Below are 25968 nucleotides of genomic sequence, written 5' to 3' on the forward strand. Positions count from 1 at the left end.
TTGTCAGCTTGACACACCTGTACATTTTGAACTGACCTGCAAGATAAGGAGATGAGTTTCTTCTCAGATTGTAAAGACATAACTTGTGCATCAAGTGCAAGAGCTGTTAAGGCACCTACAGTATTCCTGGAAAGGATTGGGTATTATAGTAAAATAAAAGTCAAGAACTACAATAGGCATTTGGTGTGTGTCCATATATGAAACTATTTGCTGGCACCTACCAATCCATAGAGTAACAGCCTGCAGAAGGAAATCCAAGTCAGTGCCCTGCTCTGCAAATCTTGGAAATCATTGGGAGTCCTAGAATTGGAATAGATGTATTTTATATGTACTGAACAAGAATAATAGCAAAGATATAGAGACAAAGAGGCTCATACAGAAATCAAAAAGCTTTCTTATGCGTTGAATATCCCACTAGCAGAAAAGGCAATTTGGTTTGTGACTCAAGCACTATGCTCAAAATCAGACTTTGCTCCATCTCTGTGATCTAAAAGTGGGTTATTCCAATGATTTGCTTGTCTCTGTTTTTCCTCCTTAGGGAATTAACAAAAATCAACTTTCCTTTGCAAATATTTGAATTTAAAACTGAAAAGTAGCATTCAGGCATATTATTAAAATAATCTGATGAACTAGGAATGGTCACATTATTTTAGGAAGTCTATGAATGTTCATCGTTACTATAACCCATTATTGTCATACACAAGAATAACATTTATAAACAGCTTATATCCAAGAAATCAACTAAGAAAGAATTAAAGGAAAGACATGGTGGACTCTTCTTCACAGAAACTTAGAGGGCACAAAATGACTAATAAATGTTTTTTTCCATACAGTAAGTACCATTGGCTACTATATTTACATTTTAACACTTACAACATGTTTTAAAGTATTATTTACAACTCCTGTGCAGTTTGTCTTAAAGCTTTTATTAAACAGACACTTAGGGAAGTTATTTTTTCCTAAGGTAATTACAGATGACATTCAAATAAAGTATCAAAATAAATACTTTGCCTGGTAGAAAAAAAATATTTTAATAAAGAATTGAAAATAAAATAATTGTACCTTCCTACAGCCAGGAAATATATCAAAAAAGAGTATCTCCTTTGAAGCTGTAAAACTTGCTTAAAAATCAATGAAAAAAGTAACTTACTGAAGAATAACAATAATTCCTTCAAAGAAAAGTGGTGATTGAAATGGAATGTATTTTTTATGAATTTCCTTGTGTTCATCTTACAACAGATTAGTAATGAGTAGATGAATTGTTTTTTTCAGAAGAACTCATATATATAAGCATGATTTTAGAAAGTTCACATGCAACAGATTGTGGTAAGAATTTGTAAATTTTATTATCATTTCATTCCACCCAACTGCACATAAAGAAATCATTCAAATTATGAATAAAGCATACTGGAATGTTGATTTTTAGCACTTTTTTCCCCTACATTCTACTTTGTAAGACTAAAGAACTGATTTTTAAAGGGCTTATATGGGAAATTTAAGTATAAAACTTTATTATTTTCATAGAATACACAATACTTGAACATTTTTAAAGTATTCAGTGTTTCTTAAATACTGTGGAGTTGATAAACAGTCATAAATTTAACACAGGTTCCCTCTAATTAAAAAAAGAGGTTCTCAAAATAAATCAACAATTCCCTAGTGCACTTATAAAGAGAAAAGATCAAAAGCAGGAACTGGTATCTTTCCTTCCAGTGTTAATTAGTAATTAAAAATCTTAGCTTCATTAGTACCTACTCTGAAATGTTTTGATTTTTTTTTTCTTTTTTTTGGTGGGGAATGAAGATGTTATACAGACAAATCCTGCAACAAAAGTCATAAAAATTAACCAGTTTTGAAACTGCTTGCCTTCATTACAGTTAAAAAAGGATATGAAACTGTATTATTTTCTTTTAAATACACATTTTCCTTGTAAGACTCAGCTTTAAGTTGGTTTGGAGTTGCATGTAGCTGCATGTATTGCATAACTCTACTGGCCAAGTAACACCCTTCCTCTATAATAGTTCAGATATGTCTGATAATTTTAAGTAGAAATAAAAATATTAGCATAATTTTTTTGGCATCATACAGAAGCTGACAGCTCCTACTATGTGGTTCAACTGCAAGTCCTAAAGAAGAATTTCCTGTACTTGGGCAAGAGGGACAGGATGGGCCTTGCCACTGTTTCAAAACCAAGTAGATTAAACGAATGTCCCTGTATGGATTTCAAGTGTCTTCCATTTGCAATTTGCTTGATGTCTCCAATCCTGATTCCATTCTCACAGCTCGATATTTCCTGCATACAATGTAATCAGCAGGATAGCAGTAAACCCAGTTAGCAAACCAGCATTCTGAATGAGGAAGAACGTCAGATCTGTCTTTCTTCCGGTCACTTTCTCCCGCAGCATATCGTTCATCTCTGGGAACTGAAAAAAGGGATATTTTTAGGTAAGTATTGCCATCTGGTGGTAGCATGCTTAATTTAAAGCATTAAGAACTGAAACATATTGCTACTCTGGACTGAATATTAGAACTAACAGGGGGTGAAGTCAGTCACAGGAAAATATCACCCTAATTACCCTGAAAAACCACTCCACCAAGGATAGTAAGATGAAACAGTGTTTTGTTCCTCTCTACTGTGGCTTCATCTGGCTGTGTCTCATGCAAGTTTTCCCTTTTTGATTCTAGCAGCCCCCTAGGTTCCAATTGTTGGTCCATGTGTTGCTAGGAGTAGCTGCCCTTGTATTGCTAAATGTTTTGTTTCTTTCTTCACTGCTATAAAGAGAAATCCTTGTTTGGGAAACATAAGATTAGGATTCTTCTGCTTCATCTAAAGGAAAATGAAGTGAAGATGAAAACATGGACAGCCCCTCAGAAATCAGAAACTTTTCACATGTGGAAGGTCTGGTGGGCTTGTTAGGCCAAGCAAGGAAGAAGAGGAAGACGACAGGTGCAAAACTGGTGGTAACAGATGCAACATGACACTACAGTGCCCTGAAGGGATTCTTCATTCCATAATATACATCTTAATGGTTAACACAAGAGCAAAGGGTGACTGATCCGCTGCTAACTGCAGAAACAAAGATACTGCCTCTGGAGCCAGTGGAGGTAATGGCAGAAGATCACAGGTATGAAGTTCCTTTCATGGGATGATTCAGGGTGTGTGTTTGCTGCAGGTTAAATCAAATACAGTGGCTTTTGAGAAATAAGCCTTAAAGTATTCTTCTGTTCTGCTGAGAATAGTATAACCAGAATACAGTGAAGACAGTTTATCTCAGCCCTAGTTAGGAAGCCTTCAGGCTGGGTAACTCAGAAACTGTATCTTATTTTGATCTCACAACACAAAAACAACAATTGAAGGTAATGCAATTCTTGAGGAACAGGCTAAGGTTAGCGGGAAGGGCCCAAAGCTTCCCAGAAATGGCTCCAGAGCTCCGTCACACTCTTGCACAACCAGATTAACTTCATGCCATACAGCAAGGCTCATTTGTGCACACACCTCAGCATACATTCCCACTTGCCCACAGCCTCCCCACTCAATGATCCTATTGGCAGAGGTTGGACTATGCCAATACCGGCAGAAAAAAGAACAGCAAAAAGAAAAGGAGGAAGGCATGACATTCCAGTTAATCCTACCTGCTTCTGGACAAGCAAACCAGAAGTGTGGGAAAATCGTAAGAAAGTAGAAAGCCAGATCTCTGTACAGAGCACTTCAATACCCTATTTCAGACTTTTCAGGGGGAAGAAAAATTCAGATAGGTAACTGATACAATCCAAAAACCTATAAAAAGAAAGAGAGGAGGGCACAGGGAGAGAAACAGATCGAGAGGAACAGAGAGAACAGAGCAACAGATACAAAGAAAAGAATGTTACCTACGTTGATGGATTTAATAACAAACTTGAGTCATTATAAATTTATGCCATGAATTTTACAAATCAGAGTTCAGTGCATTCCTATTCATTATATGAGTAAAGCTAAACAAAAAGCATTAGCAATTAAGGCACTGCAAGCTTATAAAATAAACTGCTTTTGTTTATAACTCTAACAACATATTAAATCCTTATACTATAGGATTTAATAAACTAAACTATACTATAACAGTATTTAATGAAACAGTCACTATAAATATAAGACAGTTCCTAAATGCCCATGGAACCAAACTGGGGTCTCAAATCTTTTCAGATTCAGGCCTCACTCTTCCAGTTCTGCATTCAAATGAATTCTCATGTGGCAGATGTAAACACCTTTGCACCTGTTGCACCTGTTCTTACAACACTGAATTAAAGATAATAAAACTTAAAACTCTTGAAAGATCTCTCTTGTTTTGAGACAAAACATCATTGTAAGAGGAAATTATTGAATATTGCTAAATGCCCATGAATCCAGATTTTGTTTTCCCAATGTCTAAATACAATCTGGATTTTAGCACAATTTCTTTTCCTTATATCTTCTAGCATACTTTGAAAAATAAATGGTAGACAGATTATTGTGAATAGAACTCTGTATAATTTTTTGTCAGAACCAAGAAAATGAGGCTGGCACTCTTTGATTTGAACCAGGATAGAATTTAAATCAAGTTTTTCATTATCACTGTGGTTACACAACACCTTTTATTCAACTCAAAACTTAATATTTAACTTCATTCTGTTTTTTTTTTTTTTGCTTTTCCTTCATGACATGGTTTAAATAGACAAACAAACCTTTTAAAATAATAAGGTGAAATACTGTGACACTTTAAAATGCTGAAACAAAGTGTTTATACACTTTTTACTCTTTGATTAAACCAGGCCAAATTCATGAAAGGCTTGTCTCTGTCTGAAACCCCTTTTCAATAATAATATGATGAGATGAAAGGCTTTAGTGTTTCATGAATAAACATAACTTGTTATGGATAGGTGAGGCTTTATAAAGCCATACCTATTGGTAACAATAACTATTTGTGTACCTCCATTAAGGGTTTAAGTTATGAAATTCTATTATTATTATTATTATTATTATTATTATTATTATTGGTCACTGGCATGAGAAGGAGAAAATACTAAGTTCTACTGGAGAGATTTAGTGGAGTATATGAGGTTTTTTTCAGAGAAATAAATAACTGAAAATGAAATTATATCTCACCATATCTGCCAGAGAGATGTACAGGAACATTCCACCGGCTATAGCAAAGATGATGTTAGGGGCAAAGTTGTTGCCTACTAATATTCCAAAGGCCAACCCAACGTAACAGGAACATGCAGATAGGAAATTGAAAAACAGAGCCTGCCGAGTACTCATTCCTGCATTAAGCAAGATGACAAAATCCCCTAAAAGGATAAAAAAAGAGAAAACCATCTTCAGAAAATGATATTGTGGTTATTTTGTGATGTCAAAGGAAGCCTGAAGAAAAGACATTATTTGTATACACATTATAACCCTGTGCTGTTTTTCTTTGTTGAAATAGGTGATAAGGATTTCCCTTCAATACTAAGGAAACTGAAATATTCTAAAGAAATAGTGATGCAAGATTGAGCTAAGAGCACAGGAACACACAACCACCTATGATGATTTTTTTGGTTTAAAATTAATTAATACAACACTGTATGCACCATATATAAACAGGATAATTAGTACCTGTCCAATATATGCTCCCAGCATCCACCCACCTGCACTTGGGAACTTCCTGTGCCAGATGTGTGTTTTGGTGCTTGGTAACTTTTTGATGAATATTTTTTCTATTAATTTGTCTAAACTTTCTTTCAACCTCTGCCAATTTTATGCCAACACAACCACCTACAACAGTGATTTTCACAGCAAACAACATGTGCAATAAAGTTCCTTACCCAGTTCATGAGGAAACTCTTCACACAAGATGGCTATGGAGGTACTGAGCCCTTGAAGTAGAGACAAAGTGAAAGAAGCCCCAATAGCCAAACCATCTATGAAATTATGTACTGCATCACTCAGTGTCACCATCCAAGCAATGGTCCCAATCTTTGACAGTGGACGCCCCTTAAGACACTTGCATAAGCTGCTTTGAGTGGCTTCTTCCTGAAAAAAAAATTAGAATAAAACAATTACACAAAGCACTGAATAAAGAAGCCAATGAATCACGCTTCTGCCTTTAAATGAATGCCAAATATAAACTCAAGCACTGCTGCATATAGAGACCAAATTGCTTTGTCCAAGAAGCAAATGACACAGCAGAAGCACCAAATGTTTTCTGTTTCAACAAGGTGACATGCATGACCCAGTCGCTCTTCTGACTGCGAAGTGTCACCTGGACGCCCTTCAGCTGAGACAGGAAGCAATTCAGGTCACAGTGGTCTGAATGTCTCTTTGGAGTCTCTGTCAGATAAAGACCGTCCCAAGCCTCCTCTGCCACCTCTTTATAAGCATGTACAGTCAGAAGGATCTGATCTCAGTGACTGGTAGCATCTGTATTTAAAACAACTGGCACCACGTCATGGTCTCAGAGACACACTCAGCTATCACAGTAACAGAATTCTATCTACGTGATATATATGATGTGTCTATACTGTAGAATGTGTCTCCAGTATAGACACATTCAGATATTCCATAAGGTTTATTTCTAATTTTGGGCAATGATAGTCAAGTCCAGCTGTTCAAATTAGTTTCTACAAAGTGAATGTTTAATAAAAACAGTGGTGGCTAATTTTGACTGCACAATTAAAGGCTCAGAGCATGAAATCAACAGGCTAATATAAAACTGCAGTGCACATACCCTCCAGGGATCTCACTAATTCTCCCCAGAAGTGGAAGTAATTTATACATGTGGTGCCATGAAATAATGAAAAACCTGAACACACAGAGAAGGAACTGCCATTTTAACTGCGAGCACAAATTAAGCTCCCCTAAAAGTTCCTGGTGACCCATTTGATGAATTTCTATACACACATACTGTGTTTACAGAATATTAGCAGGCATTATAGTATTTCCCCCATTAAAAAAAATACTTATATAGCATTAACTAGTGCTTACTTACTGAAATATATAAGCAATAATATATGTGTGCCTACACACATACACAGCACAGAATCACAGATTAGTTAAGTTTGCAAGAGACCAGAGTAGCTCATCTGGTCCAACATTCCTCCTCAAGCACATGGCACAGGATTGCATCCAGGCAGTTCTTGGATGTTTCCAATGAGAAGGACTCCACAATCTCTCTGGGCAATCTGTTCCAGTGCTCGGTCACCTGCACAGTAAAAAAGTTCTTCCTCATGCTCAGCTGGAACTTCCTGTGCATCGGTTTCTGCCTGTTGTCTCTTGTCCTATTGCTGGGCATCACTGAGCAGAGCCTGGCTCCATCCCCTTGACACCCTTCCTTCAGATACTCACAGACATTGATGAGTTTCCTTCTCTGTTGTCTCTTCTCGAGGCTGAACAGACCCAGCTCCCTCAGCCTTTCCCCCTAAGAGATGCTCCAGTCCCCTCATCACCCTTGTGGCCTCTGCTGGACCCACCCCAGGAGCTCCATGTCCCTTTTGTGCTGAGAAGCCCAGAACTGGACACAGCACTCCAGATGTGCCTCACCAGGGCTGAGCAGAGGGGCAGGATCACATCCCTCAACCAGCTGGCAATGCTCTTCCCAATGCACCCCAGGATGCCAATGGCCTCCTTGGCCACAAGGACACCGCAGGCTCATGGACAGTTTGTTCTCCACCAGAAGTACAAACTCAGGTCTTTCCCTGCAGAGCTGCTTTCCAACAGATCAGCCCCCAACCTCTGCTGGTGCCTGGGGTTATTCCTTCCCAGATGCAGGACCCTGCATTTGCCTCTGCTGGATTTCAGGAAGTTCTGCTCTGCCCATCTCCCCACCTGTCAAGGCCCTTCTGAAGGGCTGCACAGCACTGCAGGGTACTGGCCACGCCTCACAGATTTGTGTTGTCAGTGAACTGTTGGGGAAGCAAGTTCATCAAGTCCTTGATGAATAGGTTAAACAATATAGGGCCCAATACTGGACCTTGGGGGATACCACTAGTGAGAGGCCTCCAATTACACCCTGACCTACCATTCAGCCAGTTCTTAAATAGACCTCACTGTCCACTCATCCATTCCACACTTCCTCAGTTTGCCTGTGAGGATGTTGTAAGAGACACTGTCTAAAGCATTGTTTAAAAGTGAAGGCAGGGAATATCAACTGCTTTCCCCTCAACCACACACATCTCCACTTTTTGAAGAAGAAGGATATAGAGGAACATCTCCTTCTCCTTAGGAGAAGGCCAAAGAGTATTCCAAGAAATTGTCTTTAATTATTAAAAACAACATTGCAAATTGGTTTAGTTTTGCCATATGCAAAAGCTACCAGGCAAACTGATTTTTTAACTTCAAGGAAATAAAATGATCAATAAATCCTTGCAAAATCTTTAAGGACAGAGCTATAAGATCTGTCGCATGATTTGCTCACAGGACTCTTACCTGACTACATTCCTGTATTTAGGAGCTGCCCTGAGACAGGACAAAAGTTCAGGTCAGGAATTTCTGAATCAGGTGCCTATTGCACTGCCTGGAACTCACAGATAATAAAGCCTTGGTTGAGTAGTGCCAAAACACCACAAAGCAGCCCCTATTCAGTCCACAGGAAGTTCTGGAATTACACTTTTATGATGCAAAAATGAGCAATGGTATCAAAAAGTAGGGAGTTTCCCTGCTGATTCAAGCACATAGGTTTTAGATTTGTACTACACACTTGCCTTTAGTTTTTGAAGGCTTTCCTCTCAACATTTCCTCAAACACAAGTAGTGCCAATCATTTTTTTGAGATTATTAATTTGTACCTGTACTATTTCTGCTTGAGATAGGATGACTTACAAGTAATAGATCTCTCTCTTAATCCATGAAGACAAGCTGAAAGCCACTTTAAGAAAGAAGTATTACAAAGCAAACAACACAAAATACATAAGTATAAGAAAACCCAAATACAATTAGCAAAGCTCTTCCACCAATTCATCCAGCTTCCTGAGGTAAAGATCTGTTCTCTACTTTTTCTGTTCCCTTGTGATCATCCTTCAAGTTGACTACAAACTGGAGGAAGCATTGTTTTGTAGATCATCCCGATTTCTGCCTAAAGCACATCATCTTTCTTGCACATGTTTCTAGTTTCACTGAAGAAACAGAGTTTGATCAAATGCACAAATTTTCATTTAAAATAATTCACCCGTTTTTTCCACCAAAAAGAACATTTTAAGCAATTACAATTAATTTAGGGTACCAGTATTGATTTACTTCTAAAAATTACTTTATTGATCCAAACTTCCAAAATGCAGAAACAACTGCAGTTTATAAACTAGGAATCAGTTTCTGAAACACTTATGTTTTCTATCTATATCTATAAATATATGGCTATCCGCCATTTACATTTACTGCGTTGCTCTGAAGTATCAAAATTCTTACATGTAATCAATTTTAAATAATGTCTTGATAACATCTCTAAATTATATAAAGTACAGTGAAATTGCTTTTCTGGATTTACATTCTGAACTTTACTAGATCATGTATCCAGTAGAAGTAGATGAACGAGTAATACATATTCTTCATGTTTAAGCTAAAGCAGACTACTGACAAAATACCCCACAAACACATAGGATTCCAAAGCAGAGAATTAGCAATGTCTGTCTCCTCTGGACTATTTCCATTTTGTCATGGTAGTTTAGCATACATCAAAAGAGATGCCAGCTAAGGAGCTCTGTAATACCCAGCTGGACTAACAGGTTTAATTTTTATTAAGTATTAGTGCAGTACTACATCATTTTTATCTCCACAGTTTATGGTAAACCAAATACATCCTTGGTATTTATTCTCTTCTAAACACAGGGGGCTTTTTAAAAAGTAATGGCCCCTCCTTCATTCCCAAACTTAAGAAATTATACAGAGACTCTCTTATTTTATCCTACAATATCTCAGATTACTATTGCTATTTCCAACACATGTCTGATTCCCTCAGACATGAACAAGACACATCCTCTGGAAGAGCCTGCAGGACCAATAAGGAATCCTGACACTGCCACCAGGCAATAAATAAAGGCACTGTAAAGTTTTGTTTTACAACTCTAACAATGTGCACTCAAGAGCACAGATGTTTCAGCAATTTGTCTCTGAAATAACTTTCCTTCAAAATTTCTGTTGTCAAGCCATATTTCAATGCATAATAGATATAAACTCTGGGTAGAGCACAAAGGTTTCCAAGATTGCACTTACTGCTGCAAGTGAAAACAGAAAGTAGGCGACTAATTAAACATTTACTCTGACAGTCAATGTCTTCTGGCATTAAAGGAGAGAATATAGCTGGATCCCCATGGCTAAAAATAGTTACCACACCTTGGCACAGTCAGGCTTCAAACTTGCTCTTTAAAGCCTTCATTTTGATTTCTGACTACTCTGTATTTGCCCTCTTTAACAAGCTGTTAATTATGAGGACACATTAAAATTCTCTTGGGTACACATTAGCTTATGCCAAATGGTTTTGTCTTAAATAGTACATTCTTGTAAAGTTGAATGCATCCCTACCCTCCTGTCATTACCCTAACTGCCCCAAAGCACCTTGGCCACATTGGCCCTCCCCTGACCCGGCCCTTTGAACCTCACTGGAGGAGGAGAAGAGCAATGATGGCTTCTTTGTTGCTACATAATATCATAGAACCATTAGGTTGGACCTCTAAGGTCGAGTCCAACCATTAATCTAATTAACCAAGTCCACCACTAATCCATATCCCTAAGCAGCATCTCTATGCACCTCTTAAATACCTCCAGAGACGGTGATTCCATCACTTCCCTAGGCAATCTGTTCCATGGCTTGACAACCGTTTCCATGAAGAACTTTTTCCTAGTATCCAATCTAAACCTCCCCTGGCACAATTTGAGGCTGTTTCCTCTTGTCCTGTCACTTAATATTGGAAAGAAGACACTGACCTCCACCTGGTACAACCTCCTTTCAGACAGCTGTAGAGAGTGATAAGGTCCCCCTCAAGCCCCTTTACTCCAGGCTAAACAATACCAGCTCCCTCAGCTGCTCCTCACAGGGATCATGCTCCAGCTCTTTCACCAGCTTTGTTGCCCTACTTTGGACACACTCCAGCACCTCAAGGTCTTTCTTGTAGTGAGGGACCCAAAACTGAACATAGGATTCGAGGTGCAGCCTCAGCAGTGCCTAGTCCTGCTGGTTGCACTGTTTCTGTCTCTGTAGAGAGTGGAGGCTTCTTTTACTTGTCTTATTAATTTACAAAATAAAACTTATGGGCACTCATAATACTAATTCCCTCCTGGTGCCCATGTAATTTTAATAATTAAGTATGTTTCTTCTAGTTTTTAAGACGTTCAGTATCCACCACACTTCATGACATTTCTAGGGTAAGGACAAGTACAATTTTGGTGTTTTAAACTGTGTGCATCAAATGCCCTGTGAGCCTGCAGTGTCAATGCAGAACTCCCAGATTTTCTCCTGGTTGTTAGGGACTGCCTCTGACTTGCTCTCCTGCTTGTTCCTCTCTGCTACCCACAACTAACTTAACTGGCTAATAAAAATGGATGGCAAACCAAAACTCTCTACTATGAAAAAAAGTCTGCCTTAAGACATCTGAAATTTTTTTCTATGTGTTTTTGATTTTTTTTAATAAGGCACAGTAATGCTCCTCCATGCACAGTACTGCTCATCTCTACACATGGAAAAATACTAAAGAAGCACAATACTTTCTCTTCCTTACTTCCATTTTTTTCTCAAACAGAAGTTGTATTTGCAGTATGAAAATAAACACACAGAAATACAGAGAACAAATCTGAAAGATTATAATACTTAAACCAGGAGAAGTGGCTTCTGTCTCAACATATCACCTCTGTGATTCCCACAGTATCCAAATACACTGTGTTATCACAAGCAGTGCTTACAATATACTGCCTGAAAGTTACTGTACTAGTTTTTCTCTTTAATCATTGATTCGGTAGAATCAGGTTCTCAAACTTAATGGCTTTATGCATCCAGGAACAAAACATGGATCATTTTGTATGATCAACTTTATCACAAAAGCAAAACACACCATTGCTCTTTAAGCAAAACAACAAAACCAAAATTAACCAAATTAAATACAAATTCAAATCTGATCAGATACATCTTTCCATCCAACCCACTCCAACACTGATATAACATAGCCCTTCCTGTTGGCTACAATTTGAGTGCATCATTCAGCTTTTTCAAGCTTGCCCCAAAACCCTGTATTTTTTTCATAGGATTCAACCAAATTATAAGCTGTAAGTCTACAAAAACTTGACAAAAGTAATAAAAATACATATTAACTCTTCTCTCAGATATGCTTATATAATTGGCAGGGAAAAAATAAGTAAATAGACACAATTTTCATACCTGTGCTGAGACCACACTGATGCTGTCAAAACCAAGATTTCCATTGCTCTCTATGACAGCTGAATTTACGTAACATGCACCCCCATTGCTGGACGATTGTGGTTTGGGAGAGTTAGTCTTATCCTGAGAATGATTCTCTTCTCCATTTTCAAAGTAATTGTGGCCAGTCTAGGTGACAAATAAACAAGTAGGTAGCTAATTAAAACAAAAGCAAAATAGCAATATAAGAAAATAAAGACAAAAAAGGAAAAGGTGGGTGGGAGATCATACTCATGCTGACTTGCTTTCAACACCAAGTGATTGCTGAAATGAGCAGCAATGACCATTTAATTTTTTAAATTAACTCTAAATGTATCTAAGTTCCTAACCTATCTCTTACTTTAAGCTAATCAGAAAACATGGGAGACTTTTCATTTTTATACCTTTATGCAGAACCCCCCAAGCCAACCTGACCAAAAGTGATCAACATTTGCTGGTTATTCATGGTTGCTTGTCAAATAGAGTTCATTAGCCTTTGTCTGCTTACATAATTAAAGACAAACAAATTTATTTTTTCTATTTCTAGTTATTGCAAACAAGAGACAGTTGATCATCATAATTTTCAGTATCAGCACTTTTCAGTGTCAGCAATACTCAAGTGAGCACACAGAAGGCAAGTACTCTGACACAGGGGTAGAAAGCAGAGCCCTGGGAAAAAGGAGACAACTTCACTGCTCACTGAGCAGGTCTGTGTACCAGAGCTTGGGGAAACAGAGTTGAAGTTACTGAAGGACAGAGTCAGGCCCTATCAGTGCAGCTGCACTGTGCAGATGACCAAGAAGGTGTATTTGTCACACTGATTTCTCCTGCCCAAAGAGGAGCTCCACGGGCAGACTTCATTCTCTCCACCTCTTACTTATTTCCATGTTTTTCTGATGCGTTTAGCTATCACAGCAACAACCTGGCTGTGGAAAGCAACTGGAGTATATACCAAAGACAGCAGACCACACTCACATCTGGATTCCATTCCCAGAGCTGCTTGTATCTCCCTCAAAAAAGTGAGATTTCTTCCCCTATTCATATGGGTTTTTAAACAGATATATCAGAACACACAGTAAGACTGAATTCCTCAGATAAAATAGACCCCCACACACATTTTATTAATCTAGCAAGTATTTCACAAAATATGACAGGTACTTTAAGGCAAGGCTCATTCAGCTAGTGATAGGTTTCATTACCTTGTTATAGAGCTTTAGTATCACTTTAAGAATCCTTTCCACAAAGAAGAGAATATAGAATCCACCAAACACAGCAACAGCTTTCTCAACATAGTTATCTACTTTCGGGTCAAACCCAAATGCCTAACAGTGAAGAAAAAAGCAATGTAAATTAGTCCGTAATCTTAGTACATTTCCAGAAAAACAAACAAACATCACACTGCACAGATACCCCTCTATTACAAAAACTGTCTCTATACCAACCATCGGTTTCCATGAGCAGAAATTGTAAAAGATTCTGATCTCATTACATTTTTTAAACTTGGGACAAAATGTTAACAGCGTAGCCTATTAAAGTTCACTACAACTTTATCCAGTGTACTTCTCTTTTTGTTTAGAGACAGAATAGCTCTTGGTCCTTCCCAATGAACAACAATACATAGATCTTTAGAAACTAGTATGCAAACCAAATAATGCTTACCTCTGGAATGAGCTGGAAAATTGCATTAGAAAAGAGAGTACCAATGGCCAAGCCCACAAAGTAAGTTAAAACCTTGGGGAAATATGACTTCTTTAAGAGAGGAGTTAAAATCAATCCCAGAAGTGATGCCAAGTTAATGATAGACACAGCCAGGAACCCAAATCCCCAAACTGTGAATAAACAAAGAGAAATACAAAATATTTTAGTATAACATCCACTTCAGTCTGCTTGTGATTTCTCTAATGGTTAAATTGTCATGGAACTGGTAAAAGAGTCGTTCCTTGGTTGAAATTAAAACTCACAAATACAAAATTCTTAAAATGCATAGGCAGTTAAGATGCATATCTGCAGAAAGGAAATATGAAAACACTTTCTGGGACAACCATATTAAATATGGAAGCCATGGTAGTAGAATATATGGGCTGGCCTATCTGCTGCTATATAAATGTGGTCTATCTACTGTCAATGAAGAGTAAAAAATTAAGGCTTAGGCCAATAGTTGAAGCAGCTATAGCATAGAGAAAGACAAAACTTCTTACTAGTCCCAGAGTCAAATCCAATTGACATTTACATCTAAGAAACTCCATGACAAAAGTAAGGATTCTGTTACTGTGATAGCTGAGTGTGTTGTCTTGGCTGCACCAGATATAAAAACCCTTCCTGATAAATCACCTTGAGGTGATACCTCAGTTCCTAACCCTCCTCCTGTCATTTAAAGAAATTCTGCTGGCTGAAAATGCTGCCCATCACTGTTTATCAACAGGTGAGGTGATAGATATCTGATAGTTGAGATAATTATAATAGAGAAATGAAAGTGCGTAAAAAAAAGAGGTTCTAGGTTCAAAAACAAGGACATGTGATTTAAGTATGCAATAGCAAAAACCTTCCCTAAGAATCAGTAAATGCAGCAGGGTTCAGCTGCATTTTTGTTCATAATTTTGTTTCCTTCATCATAAGCCTAATCTCAGATATTTAGTGTTCAGGCACCAGGACTCACACAAATCTGTACCATAATTATTCTAGAGCCTGGATTATAGGTTGGAGAGGTGTGGTTGCTGTTGCTCATAAGCACTTACAAAGCTGTGCTTCTATGGATAATTTTTTTTTTCTTAGTGACATCTCAAATTCCTGTGAGTACAGAGAAAAACTTTAAAAGTTGCACTAAAGAGGTCTACAGGGGTGCCCCAAATGATGCCACAGAACCACGAATTAATCCAAACAGACAGAGAGTTTGTCTTTAAAAATTAACCACAAAAAATAATCAATGCCACTATAATGTTGCCTAGATGAGAACAGTTTCATGTAATCCAGAAAGCTGCATCATAATGAGCTTGTATACAAGTAGGGAAGTCACCAGAAATTCCTCTCTGCATAGCAGAAACTAACAGATCAGATTATGGTCTGATATTATTTCCTGGAACACAACTGGCAAACACACTAAGCTAAATTCCTCACCTGCAACTGGGATGGCTCTACTCTGTACAATGTCAAAATGTTTTTTATAAAATGAATTTAATATTATGTCAAGAACAGAAAGCATTAGAAACATTCAAAGCATTTGCAGATGTATCAATGCCAATTACAACATTCATTTGCCAATTTTGAGAGAGCTACACAGAGAGAGGGAAAAACACACAACTAGATACGGGTAGATTCACTAAGCTACACAGATTAATTTTTATTAAACTAAATGACAATTAAGATAGTAACTATATTTTTGAAATCAAATTTATAATAAATGAGTTTCCAGTGCCATCATGGGTCAGAAAACACTGCCTAAAATTGGGATTACTACAGAAGTACAAGAGTCTTTTAGTTTAATGCATGGAGATCTACCCATATTCTACATATGCAAAAATGTACATTTTAAACTGAGTTGAAAAAATTCCAAGACAACCAATGTTGCCAAAGCTCCTACATTAAGGAGCCACAATATCATGTGCCTTAAAATGCTGTCTTAAAATGGTTTTATTAATTAGGACTCCATCCACACTAGTCTTTTCATGAGTCCACACATCTCAGAAAGCTGGGTGGTCTGACTTTATGTACCAGAGCAGGGCACTCATATGCAGTGCTAATTCTTCCCCTGAGACTGATGGCTTAGTCAATTTTTGCTAACTACTATTACTCTTTCTGTCTCCAAACTGTAGCCCCAATAAAGAGACAGCCAAGAAATCCAAAGGCACAAGAAATCCAAAAAATAAAACTGCAGGAGTGCAAGTAAGATGCCCTCCTTAGAACACTGCTGCCCAACAGTGTTCCTTGTAAGAACAGGCAGGCTCAGGCTCTTCCTTAACCTTGTCCTAGGATGAAGAGGATGTAAGTGCATGAATACCTTTCCAAAGAAGTCAAGCAGAGAACACACTAAGTGTTTGTCTTGGACATGAGGAATGGCACTGGGCAGTTTCAGTTGTTTGATATATCTCTATACACCTCCCTATTATCTTTCAGAGAAGAAAGCAAGGAGAGGACTTGAGTGTGGCCCAAGATCAGATAGGTTAGATCAGAGTTTTACAAATCCCAGGACAAAAGACGTTAACATCTGTTGCCTTCCAACTTCTACTCTGCTTTGGCATCACTTATTTTTTATTCTGAGTAGCTGTTCCTAAAGCTCATTGGACTGGTTTCTTCTGCACGTCTTGTCCATTAGTCCATTTTGGAAGACAGTCTATTCTTAAGAGAGTGGGGGTCCCTGGGGAGAAAATTCACATGGGCACAGCTGGAAACAGGCATGGAGGATTTTGCTCCATGGGTAGTAATTGAAATCATCTGGGCTTAATGCTACTGACAGATTCACTTTGTGATGGGGTGGGGGTGTATAAATCAACAGCTGCATTGGGCACTGGGCCTTTCTAGGAATCTCTGTTCAAACAGGTACCACTGTGTGTTTAAAATGCCCTAATCATGGGCCTTGCAGATTTCTTGTGCTGCAGCCAAGGGAGGGGCAGAGAGAAGGCTGCCTTATCTGGCTATTGGACATTGCTTCTGAGCTGGACATTGCTTCTGAGCTGGCCAGATAAAAGAAAAACAAGAGGCATGGTCTAAGTAGCTTAAGAGGTTAACTGTAGGTCAAGGATTCCATGTTCAACCTACTTAACCAGCATCCCCTCCTGAAAAAAAAAAAAAAAAAAAAAAAAAAAAAAAAATAAAAAGGAAAAAAAAAAAAAAAAAGGAGAACAGATCCTACTCTCCAATGCAGATCTTATGGTCTTCTTAGTAATATGTGTCTCTATATCATACAAGCAATCTAGGGCAGTCATGCTAAATTGGTGCCATGGTTTCAGTGATTACTCAATTAGAATTCTAATTTTTCATTGACACAGCAAAACACAGCTATGTTTTAGGAATGACCTCTAATTCTTATTAAAGATGATCACCTATATGAATCAGAATGTTATTAATACTAGTATTTCAAAATTTACAAAAAGCGCTTCTGTATCTCTTCTTATGAATACTGACATTAGGCAGTAGTAATCTATCATCTTAACTTTTAACATTAATTCAGCTGATTCCCTTGGAACAGTAAGTTCATTTGGAATACTGACTCAAATGAATTACATTTGATCCTTTTTAGTGCAACAAGTGATTTCTTTAATCAGATAAATATTTCCTGTCCAATGCTTTTCACTGCACTGTATAGTTCTGTGCACAATAAATATAGAAACAAGAGTGAGAAAAAGAGGAAGAAAGAAGATTAAGGCTACTTAACCATCTTCCTCCTGGAGGGGTCATCAAAGATGATATGAAAGCAGGAGTAAGAATATGAGTATTTTTCCTCAGTAAACCAGTCACTGGCTTACTTGACAGTCCGCTTGCAAATAACTCCACTCAAATATAGCCCCAGTAATTCTAACTCTACCTGCTTCCATACATGCAGATTCCACCAAGTTTAATTTCCCATTGCAAACCACTTGCACAAACTTCCCTCCTGTACACTCACCTTTTCTTCTATTAACCAGCTATAAGTACGAGTCCTTATGTTTCAAGGCACAAACCATTATCTAAGCAAAACAAGTCAGAAAGGCTCTTCCTTAAGTGGGCAAAATATCCCATAACTTTCTAGTCAGTTCTTTCACCTTTCTTACAGCATTTTAAATAGATCACTGTCAAGAGATACCAATTTTGTTTGGATGGTCTGCTGACCTAAAACAGCAGTTTATGTTCCCACTTTGGAATCATATCTTCCCAAACAAGACACTCATGTTATTTATGGATAAATGCTTACTGTTCCTCTAAAAAAACCCCACTCCAGTCACAGCATTAATGCAATAGTAACTAACCTTGCAAAGAATGTGGTTTAGATGTGTCCACAAACCTTTCCTGATGATCACATGGGTAAAAAATTAGCTGTTGCAAAACTGCAGGACATATTGTAGAGAAGCTGGAATTTGATATGTGACTGTCGTTCGGTATCCCATGCAAAGAAAAGATTTCTTCACTAGTCAAGCACTGAAACCAAAAGGGATTTTGACAGCTTAACACATTTGCAAACCAAAAAATAAGACACACAGTGAGAAATCCAAGAATTACAACATGAAAGTACTATAATGCATTTTCAGGAAAGTCTACACAATGTACATTGTGCATGAAAATACCGTGATTGCTTGATGTGAAGCAGAAATGATTCAAAGTACTTTAAGTTAGATAAATCACAAAACCACTTTTTTAAGAGACATTTGGAGATATTTTGCCCTGAGAACTTGGACAGTTAAACCTCACAATATATTTGGAAAAATAGCTTCAAAGTACTTAAAACCTAATGTAATTACAAAATAATTAAATTTAAGAGCAGACTAGATACAGTTAAAATCTCAGTAAGAGAGTATACCAGAAAAGGACTGGCAATTCAGTGACAGCTTATTCATGTAAGTGACCACTTGTACTTTACAACAACACTTTTTATTTATCCCCCAAATTAACTCCTTAAAAATGGTCTAAAGCCAAACATTTTTCATTCATCTTATAGCAGTAACTCTTAAGGGCAAACATTGTCTTGTAAAACCATGAGATAAACTCCTGCTTGGGATCTTCACTTTGCCTTTAGTGCAGGACACAACAGTGTCTGATGGGTCAGCAATAAATGTACTCAGCAGTGCTAAAGCAGGCCAGGGGCAAGGCAAGGCTGGTTCCTCTGTTTGTCATTTTCAACCAAAAAGACAAAGTACAAACCACTAAATATCATAAAAGATACATCTACAGAAAAAAATGAGTGTTTTTATGTGAAATGCTCCAAACTGCTGAAAGCTTTCATCTAACACTTTCTGTTCATTTACATTCTTTATTTCCTACAATGATAAGGGAAAGTGTTCTTTTTCTGGGTGTACACAATAGTTTTGTGCAGTCATTGCTGCACAACAAACACATACCAGGGTTGAGTCTCAAGACCAAAAAAACCAAATGTTTTCTTCTATTTGAGACATCAATTCCAGCATAACTCTCCCTGTAGCAAATCTCAGTATGATTGCAAGCAGAGAGCACTGGAAGCCTTAGCAAAATAAACACAAATGGTCACTCCCTGCTCTTCGCAGTTTTACCAGCCTTCTGATTACACAGCACATCTCCAATAATTCAACATTATTATTTATAAGGCAATTAACTCCTAGAGATAAGCCAGAGCGATTGCAAGTAATTTATTTCATCAGAGCTGCTTCCACTCCTGTTAATAAATATTTTTCTTACTGTCCAAAAGGTGAAAGGCATGTGCTCATCACCAGAATGTGACTCTCTTTGATTTGCTTGGAGGAAGAGAATATGCAGACCAATTCAAATGACTTTAGCTAAATTACATTCAGGATGTTTCTGTCCTTCCTCTTTAACAAGCCAGTCTAGCAGAGTACTCAGGCACACACTTGAACTTAAACCTAAATGCAAATTTTGTTAAAGGCCATGAGACCCTAAAGAATCAAATATACAGAAGCAAAGTGCATCTAATTTCATCTTTCAATGTCAATGCTAATGTCAAAGAAGTATCATGCATAAAAGAAATAGAACTTATAACAGAAGATGGATTTTTGCTTTAAAACATATTGCTCCATTTAACCTACATGAAAGTAGTGAATAAAAAAATCATCACTGAAGATACAGTCTTTAACAGGCCAATGCACAAACCACTGGAGCTTTCTAAACTGGCTATATGTCTAATCATTTTATTGTTAACTCTGCATTTTGGAATAATACTAAATACATGGCTAATATGCCCACAGCAAAACAAAGGGAGGAGAGTTGTGGTCTACAGGAATAGTTCCTGTATGGTGCTTATTACCAGCTCATGGAGCCATTTCTGGACATCTGTGGTTAGAAAAATGAGCCAGTAAGAGCTGAGAATTTACACCATAACTATCTCTGGTTAAAGAAATCTCTGGTTAAATAAATAGTTAAAGAAATCTTCTTTAACTATTTCATTCCTAAAATACAGAATAGAGTATTAGCATTTTAAAATACCAATACATTAGTACTAACATTCATTCACAAAAATCCAAGTGATGTTGTAGGTAGGAAAACAGATAATGGAGAGAAACTAAATGAGACACAGCATAAATTAATACACCCGACAATCTTAACTTTGCCTACATACAAACATGGAAGTGAGAAATACCATTATAGAAGAGCTCTTTCATGTGAAATTGAGAAACAGCATTGTATTTAATTACTATTATTATTTTGATCAGGGACAAACCCAGAGGATAATGATTCTTATAAATGATGCACTATTATAAGTCACCTCATACTCTCAGTAAACTCCTACATACATCCAAGAGCTAAAAAGCAAGCTTGCATGAGTTCACCAGCACAATTAAAGGATTAATTAAAAGACTGAATCTTTTAGAAGCCTTGGACTGGAGCAAGGCATGTTTTGTACACTGCAAAACTCTGCATTTATCTTTTCAGGATAAATAAATACATTAACACAGCCACACTGCTGTAAAAACATAAGATATTTACTTTGTAAGACTGAAGGACCATGTCATCAGAGAGAAAATTTAGCCTCATGGAACAGGGGACTGAAAATGATGTTCTGACTCACCAAGCCTGCTGGGATGTCTGTCCCCTGCTGTGCAGCAAGACCTTATCACAGTGATAAGGTGAGAGGATTTCCTGTAATGTGACTGTCACCAAGTGTTAAGTAAACAATTGCAAAAAATATATAACAAAATCCATCATCCCTGAACTGTTAAAAAGTAATTTTAAAAATGCATTCATGAAAACTGGGAAGGACTTGAATCATAGATTTTACACAGTTACAGAATACTGAGACTTAGAAAAAATTAAACTATCAACTAGGTTATTCAAACAGATATTTACTTTTATCCAGGTAAGCCCCTCCCAAAAATGATCAAACAATATGAGGTTCCTCTAACTGGAGAAATTAACAAAAAATGCTACAGTAATCACTACCTTTTAAATGCATCAGTCCCTTCTGTGGTCTTCTGCTGTGTTCTTATCATTGCTCTACCTGTTTTATCTGTAGCATTCCACACGTGAAGCACTAAAATACTGAACAGCATCTTGCACTGCAATTTCTAGATGTTGCCAGATTAAATACCAGCCCAACCCACCCCAGGGCTGAGCATGGGTCCCACAATAGCAACAGCAAACAATAAATGCAGTGAATGCCTATTTAACAAAGTGGTTTTTTTTCCCTGCCTTTTTTGTTTTGGTTTGGGGTTTTTTTGGGTGGTTTTTTTTGGGGGGGTTTTTTTTTGTGCTTTTTTTTTGTTTGTTTTTTTTGTTTGTTTTTTTGTTTTTTGTTTTTTAATTTAGTCTGAGCATGGATAAGGCAAAATAGAGACATACAGGTGTGCCTTCCTCAGCTTACTTGCAAGAAATGAAAGCATCTAATGCTGATGTGGTAACACCTTTGTGTCACTTAGGACAGATAAACACTGGATGATGCAGATGATCATTCTTTCAATAAGCAGCGCTCCATGAGAAAGAGTCAGATGAAGCTGCTCAAATGCACTTGTGTGCTTTAGGGATTTCACACACCCCACAACATGGGCAAGGCAGCTGTCCATGCTGGGAGCTGAGAGATGTCCACAAATACTGAAATTAACTGAAAATATTGTAGAAATAAGACACTTAGAGGGTACAACTGCTAAGCCTATTTAGCATCTCACTGGCCAGGCAACATCAGATCATGGTGTTGGATCAAGACCCTAACTCTGTTACTGTTGTCTCCATTCTTTCAAAAGGACAAATTGTAACTAGGGAAAAACTACCCAAAAAATCTTCAAATCAAAGAATATACTAGCCTGGTTCTAGTCTAGCTACTAAACTTACTAGATTTTTTCATCCTTAGATGAAAGGTAATTATATCTGATTACAAATATTAATTTAAAAATTAATTTAATTTTGTCAAAATGTTTTGTTTAAAAAATAAAATGCATTACATTAAAACACAGTACTCAGGTATACCATCCAGACTGGCATAAATATAGATTTAGGAAAGCCAAAAAAGGAAATAGGAGCATTATTTTAGCACCTACCAATTACATCAAAGCATAAAAAAAAAAGGTGGCATTAACAAGCCTTCTTTCCAATGCCCATTTACCTCCCAGGCATTTTTTGACCAAAAATTTTGAGCATGTCATTTAGTCCTTTGGCACACGTGTATGGCTGCCATACTACAATTAATTCAGTGATAGAAGATCAAGTATGGTTTCATGGTTTTTACATCTTGCTAATAATGTAAAATACAGAGCAAATAACAAGCCATCATCACTATTAGACTGCAATTGCTAATTTTACCCCTATTAGTATAAAATGTGTGGCAATTCCACAGTAAAATGTAAAAAAACAGCACTGCTCAGTATTTGCGCTTGCTCAATTACCACTTATTTCTCTGACAAGGAGTCTTAGCTTACATATTAAGAAAAGGTGATAACAGAAAAATTGAAGAGCAAAGAAAATATTAAAACAAAATAAAAATAATTATAGAAGTGCATGATGAAAGCAAAAAGAGACCAAAAGCAGAAGAAATTTGTGACAGTTAAATCCAAAATTCCAAAAGGGTGCTCAAAAAATCCAGGGTTTTTTTCCTACATTAAAAAATTTGTGTCTTTACAGACATCATAGGGCACAAGTTACCACAAACACCTACACAAGTATACACTCAAACACTATCACCAAGAAATTAAATCATTTTTTACTCTCCCTTTTCAGGTCAACCTAGTATCAAAGGAAAACAGAAATCAATCCAACTTCTTTTGGCTTACACCCAGACTTTCAATCTTTAAGAAAATGGATTAGCTTATTGTGGATCTTCTCATGACATTATTAGGCTTACCAAAATTGTTGTGAATGAGATATTAAAATTGAACACTAATACTGGGATAACATTACAGAGACTGTTCCTTCCTTCCAGGTGCTGTATGACCTGTCCCTTACAGACCAGCTCTCCACTAAAAATTCCTTCAGGCTTGGGATGAGAGCCTCTCTGAAGAGCAGGGGTGTGTTATCTCGATTCGAAGAAAAGCCTGGGAGTCATCCCACTGGGTCTGGACAGAGAAGTTAAGAACTGAAAGTCTAAGATAAACCTCCTGCCCTCCTATAGTCAGGCACTTCTGCAGCCTGAATGGATTCAGATGCCTTGAAGAAGACCTGGATCACTCTCCACTCACCTCTTCACTTTCCCCTGTCAAGAATCAGTGGAGCCTCTGATGCCTTCTAACACCCAAACTTGTATTAGGCCACTTTATGTGTGGCATTCTGTCATAACCAGCAGATGCTGAATTATCAACTTGTAAGCACAAAAACTCATGGTGTTTAAAAACAGTCACACAGGATTTAAGTGGTGTGAGTATGCATTTGCATGTGCCACCTGCCCAAAGTCATGGACATACTGACATCTATGAGAGATCAAAATGCACTTGCTTTAATGGTTCAAGCTGATAAAGCAGCCGTAAGGCAAATTTTAAGAATGCAAGTAACTCAGTAAAAAAGTAGTTTTCATTTCAAAAATCATTTCAGTATGATAACCTAGATATTATTCAACATGAATATAATTAGAACAGGCCTGTAAAAAAAAATTGTTTCAGTTAAACTTCAAGTTACTTATGAGGAACATGCATTGATAGTAATAAGAAAGAGCATTACTTTTTTTCCCCCTTCTGTAGCCTGTGTACGAGAACTACGTGCTTTTGCAGTCGGAAAACCTGAAGGACTGAAGAATCCACTCATTTCTATGCCCTTTAAAGAAAGCTGCTTTTCATAGCCATACTCAACACTGTAAACTTGTAGTTAGCATGTGTAGCTGAGAATGCTTATATTTATAGCGCGCTGAGTTGGAACAGTGACCAGTTTGTGAGACTTGAAAGCAGCGACTCCTGCAAACACTGCTATGCTTATACTGAATACTACATTAATTTCAGGGCAATTAAATCCCAATTAAACCTTTATAAAACAAAGAGAGCTTATTCAAGGTTTGTCTCCTTTGCAGAAAAAGCAGAAGAGCTACTACTCCATATTAAAAAACAATTCTCAAGGTCCCTAGAGCCATCCCTCTTCCGTTTCTTAGGGAGTGGAATCAAACCAGAGAAAACAGTCATTCAGCTTTCCTTTCATTTTTGTGACTTTGTGCCTCTGATTTCTGAGCATATGGAAATTGCCACCAATCTCAAAATTTCCCTACAAGAAAACAAATTCAGTCCAGGACAGTCCGAGTAAGTGAAATTACACAGATTTTAAAAGTAGCAGAGAGATCTGAGTTTCTTATGGTAACATTAAACAGAGTACAAGTGTTTTAAAGAGAAGTAATATTCCAGTGATATCCAGTCATTAAACTAAACATCAATTTAAAAAGCTTTTGGTATAGATTAATCAATGGGCATACACTTTGCATTCAACCTAAATAAAAGACGTGAAAATTTCTGAAGAAGTTTCTTTATACAAGCAGACCTGTTTGTATAATCGAGTTTTTGCTGTCTCATGACAACTACATTTCAACAAGTCCTGAAGATTTGCTTATTCAGCGGTCGGAGGGAAACACTAGCTGGTTCTCATACACTCCTTGCTGTTGGAAGGATGCTATTTAACCGGGAAAAGAGAGAGTTTAAGAGCCGAGCAACGAGGACGGGGAGCCAATCCCGGGGCAGCCCGCGCCGCAGCAGCTCCCTGAGGCACGGCAGCTCCTCCCGCGCCGCAAGCTGCTCTCACCGGCGCACCGGCACCTCTGCCCGCAACCCGAGCCCAGAGTGCCAGCAGACATTCGCTCCCTCCCTCCCTCCTTCCCGGCTTCACCGTGAGGGAACACGAGAGCGGCGAGACTTAAGACACTACGGAGCTGCCCAGACGGCCCGGCGCCCTCGCTCCCGGACGTTTCCAGCCCGGCCGTGGCCGCGGTGCCGGTACCTGGTTGTGGTGCAGGTGGGCGAGCGGCAGCGCCGAGCCCAGGGCGGGCGCGGCGCCCAGGCGCTGCAGCAGCGCGGAGAGCTGCCCCGCCGACAGGCTGTGGTCGGCCCCGAAGACGCGCAGCACATCGTCGGCGAAGCTCGACGCGTTGGCCGCTCCCGGGAGCTGCCTCTCCATCCCGACGGGACGCGGCGAGTGTGGCGGATGGCGCGGCCCCTGCCCACGGGCTCCGCGGGGCGGGAGCGGGGCCCGCCCGCTCGGCCCCTCCCCGGGGGGCGTACTGGGGACGCGGGGCGGGCGGCTGCGCCGCGGAGCTCCCGGCGGGGCGCGGAGCCGCCGCTCGGTCCCAGCCGCGCCGTCGGGCCGGGCCGCTTACCGAGCGCCGGCTGAGCCCCGCCGTCCGGGGCTGAGGGCAGCCGCGGGCTCCCCGCTACCCTGTGTCACCACAGGTGGTGGCGCGGGGCTGTCCGAGATCGCCCCGCGCGCGGGCAATTGGGCAGGATGCAAAACTCCCGGTTGCCGCCAGCCGCGGCCCAGGGGCCAAGAGTCACACAGCCATCAGGGTCATTGCTCCCGCTGCCGTTCCTAGA

General features: G+C 38.6%; 1 protein-coding gene across 1 annotated transcript; it reads right to left on the reverse strand.

The window, feature by feature from the left end:
- Positions 1–1252: 1252 nt before the first annotated feature.
- On the reverse strand, positions 1253–25555 carry SLC39A8 (solute carrier family 39 member 8). Its single transcript, XM_053940943.1, has 8 exons — positions 25379–25555; positions 18310–18478; positions 14030–14199; positions 13570–13692; positions 12353–12520; positions 5821–6028; positions 5120–5304; positions 1253–2423 (listed from the first exon to the last, which is right to left on the reverse strand). The coding sequence occupies exons 1-8, from the start codon at positions 25553–25555 to the stop codon at positions 2277–2279; spliced, it is 1347 nt and encodes a 448-aa protein (XP_053796918.1). The 3' UTR covers positions 1253–2276.
- Positions 25556–25968: the final 413 nt, after the last annotated feature.

Source organism: Vidua chalybeata, chromosome 4 (assembly GCF_026979565.1).
Source record: "Vidua chalybeata isolate OUT-0048 chromosome 4, bVidCha1 merged haplotype, whole genome shotgun sequence".
In the NCBI taxonomy this organism is placed as follows: domain Eukaryota; kingdom Metazoa; phylum Chordata; class Aves; order Passeriformes; family Viduidae; genus Vidua; species Vidua chalybeata.

Excerpts from the sequence above, each read along its gene's own strand:
- SLC39A8 (XM_053940943.1), bottom strand. The coding sequence starts at position 25,555 with ATGGAGAGGCAGCTCCCGGGAGCGGCCAACGCGTCGAGCTTCGCCGAC. Across the intron at positions 6,029-12,352 it reads TCAGTGTGGTCTCAGCACAG|GAAGAAGCCACTCAAAGCAG; the intron begins GTATGAAAATTG and ends TTTTTTTTTCAG. Across the intron at positions 2,424-5,119 it reads ACATCTCTCTGGCAGATATG|TTCCCAGAGATGAACGATAT; the intron begins GTGAGATATAAT and ends CCCTTTTTTCAG.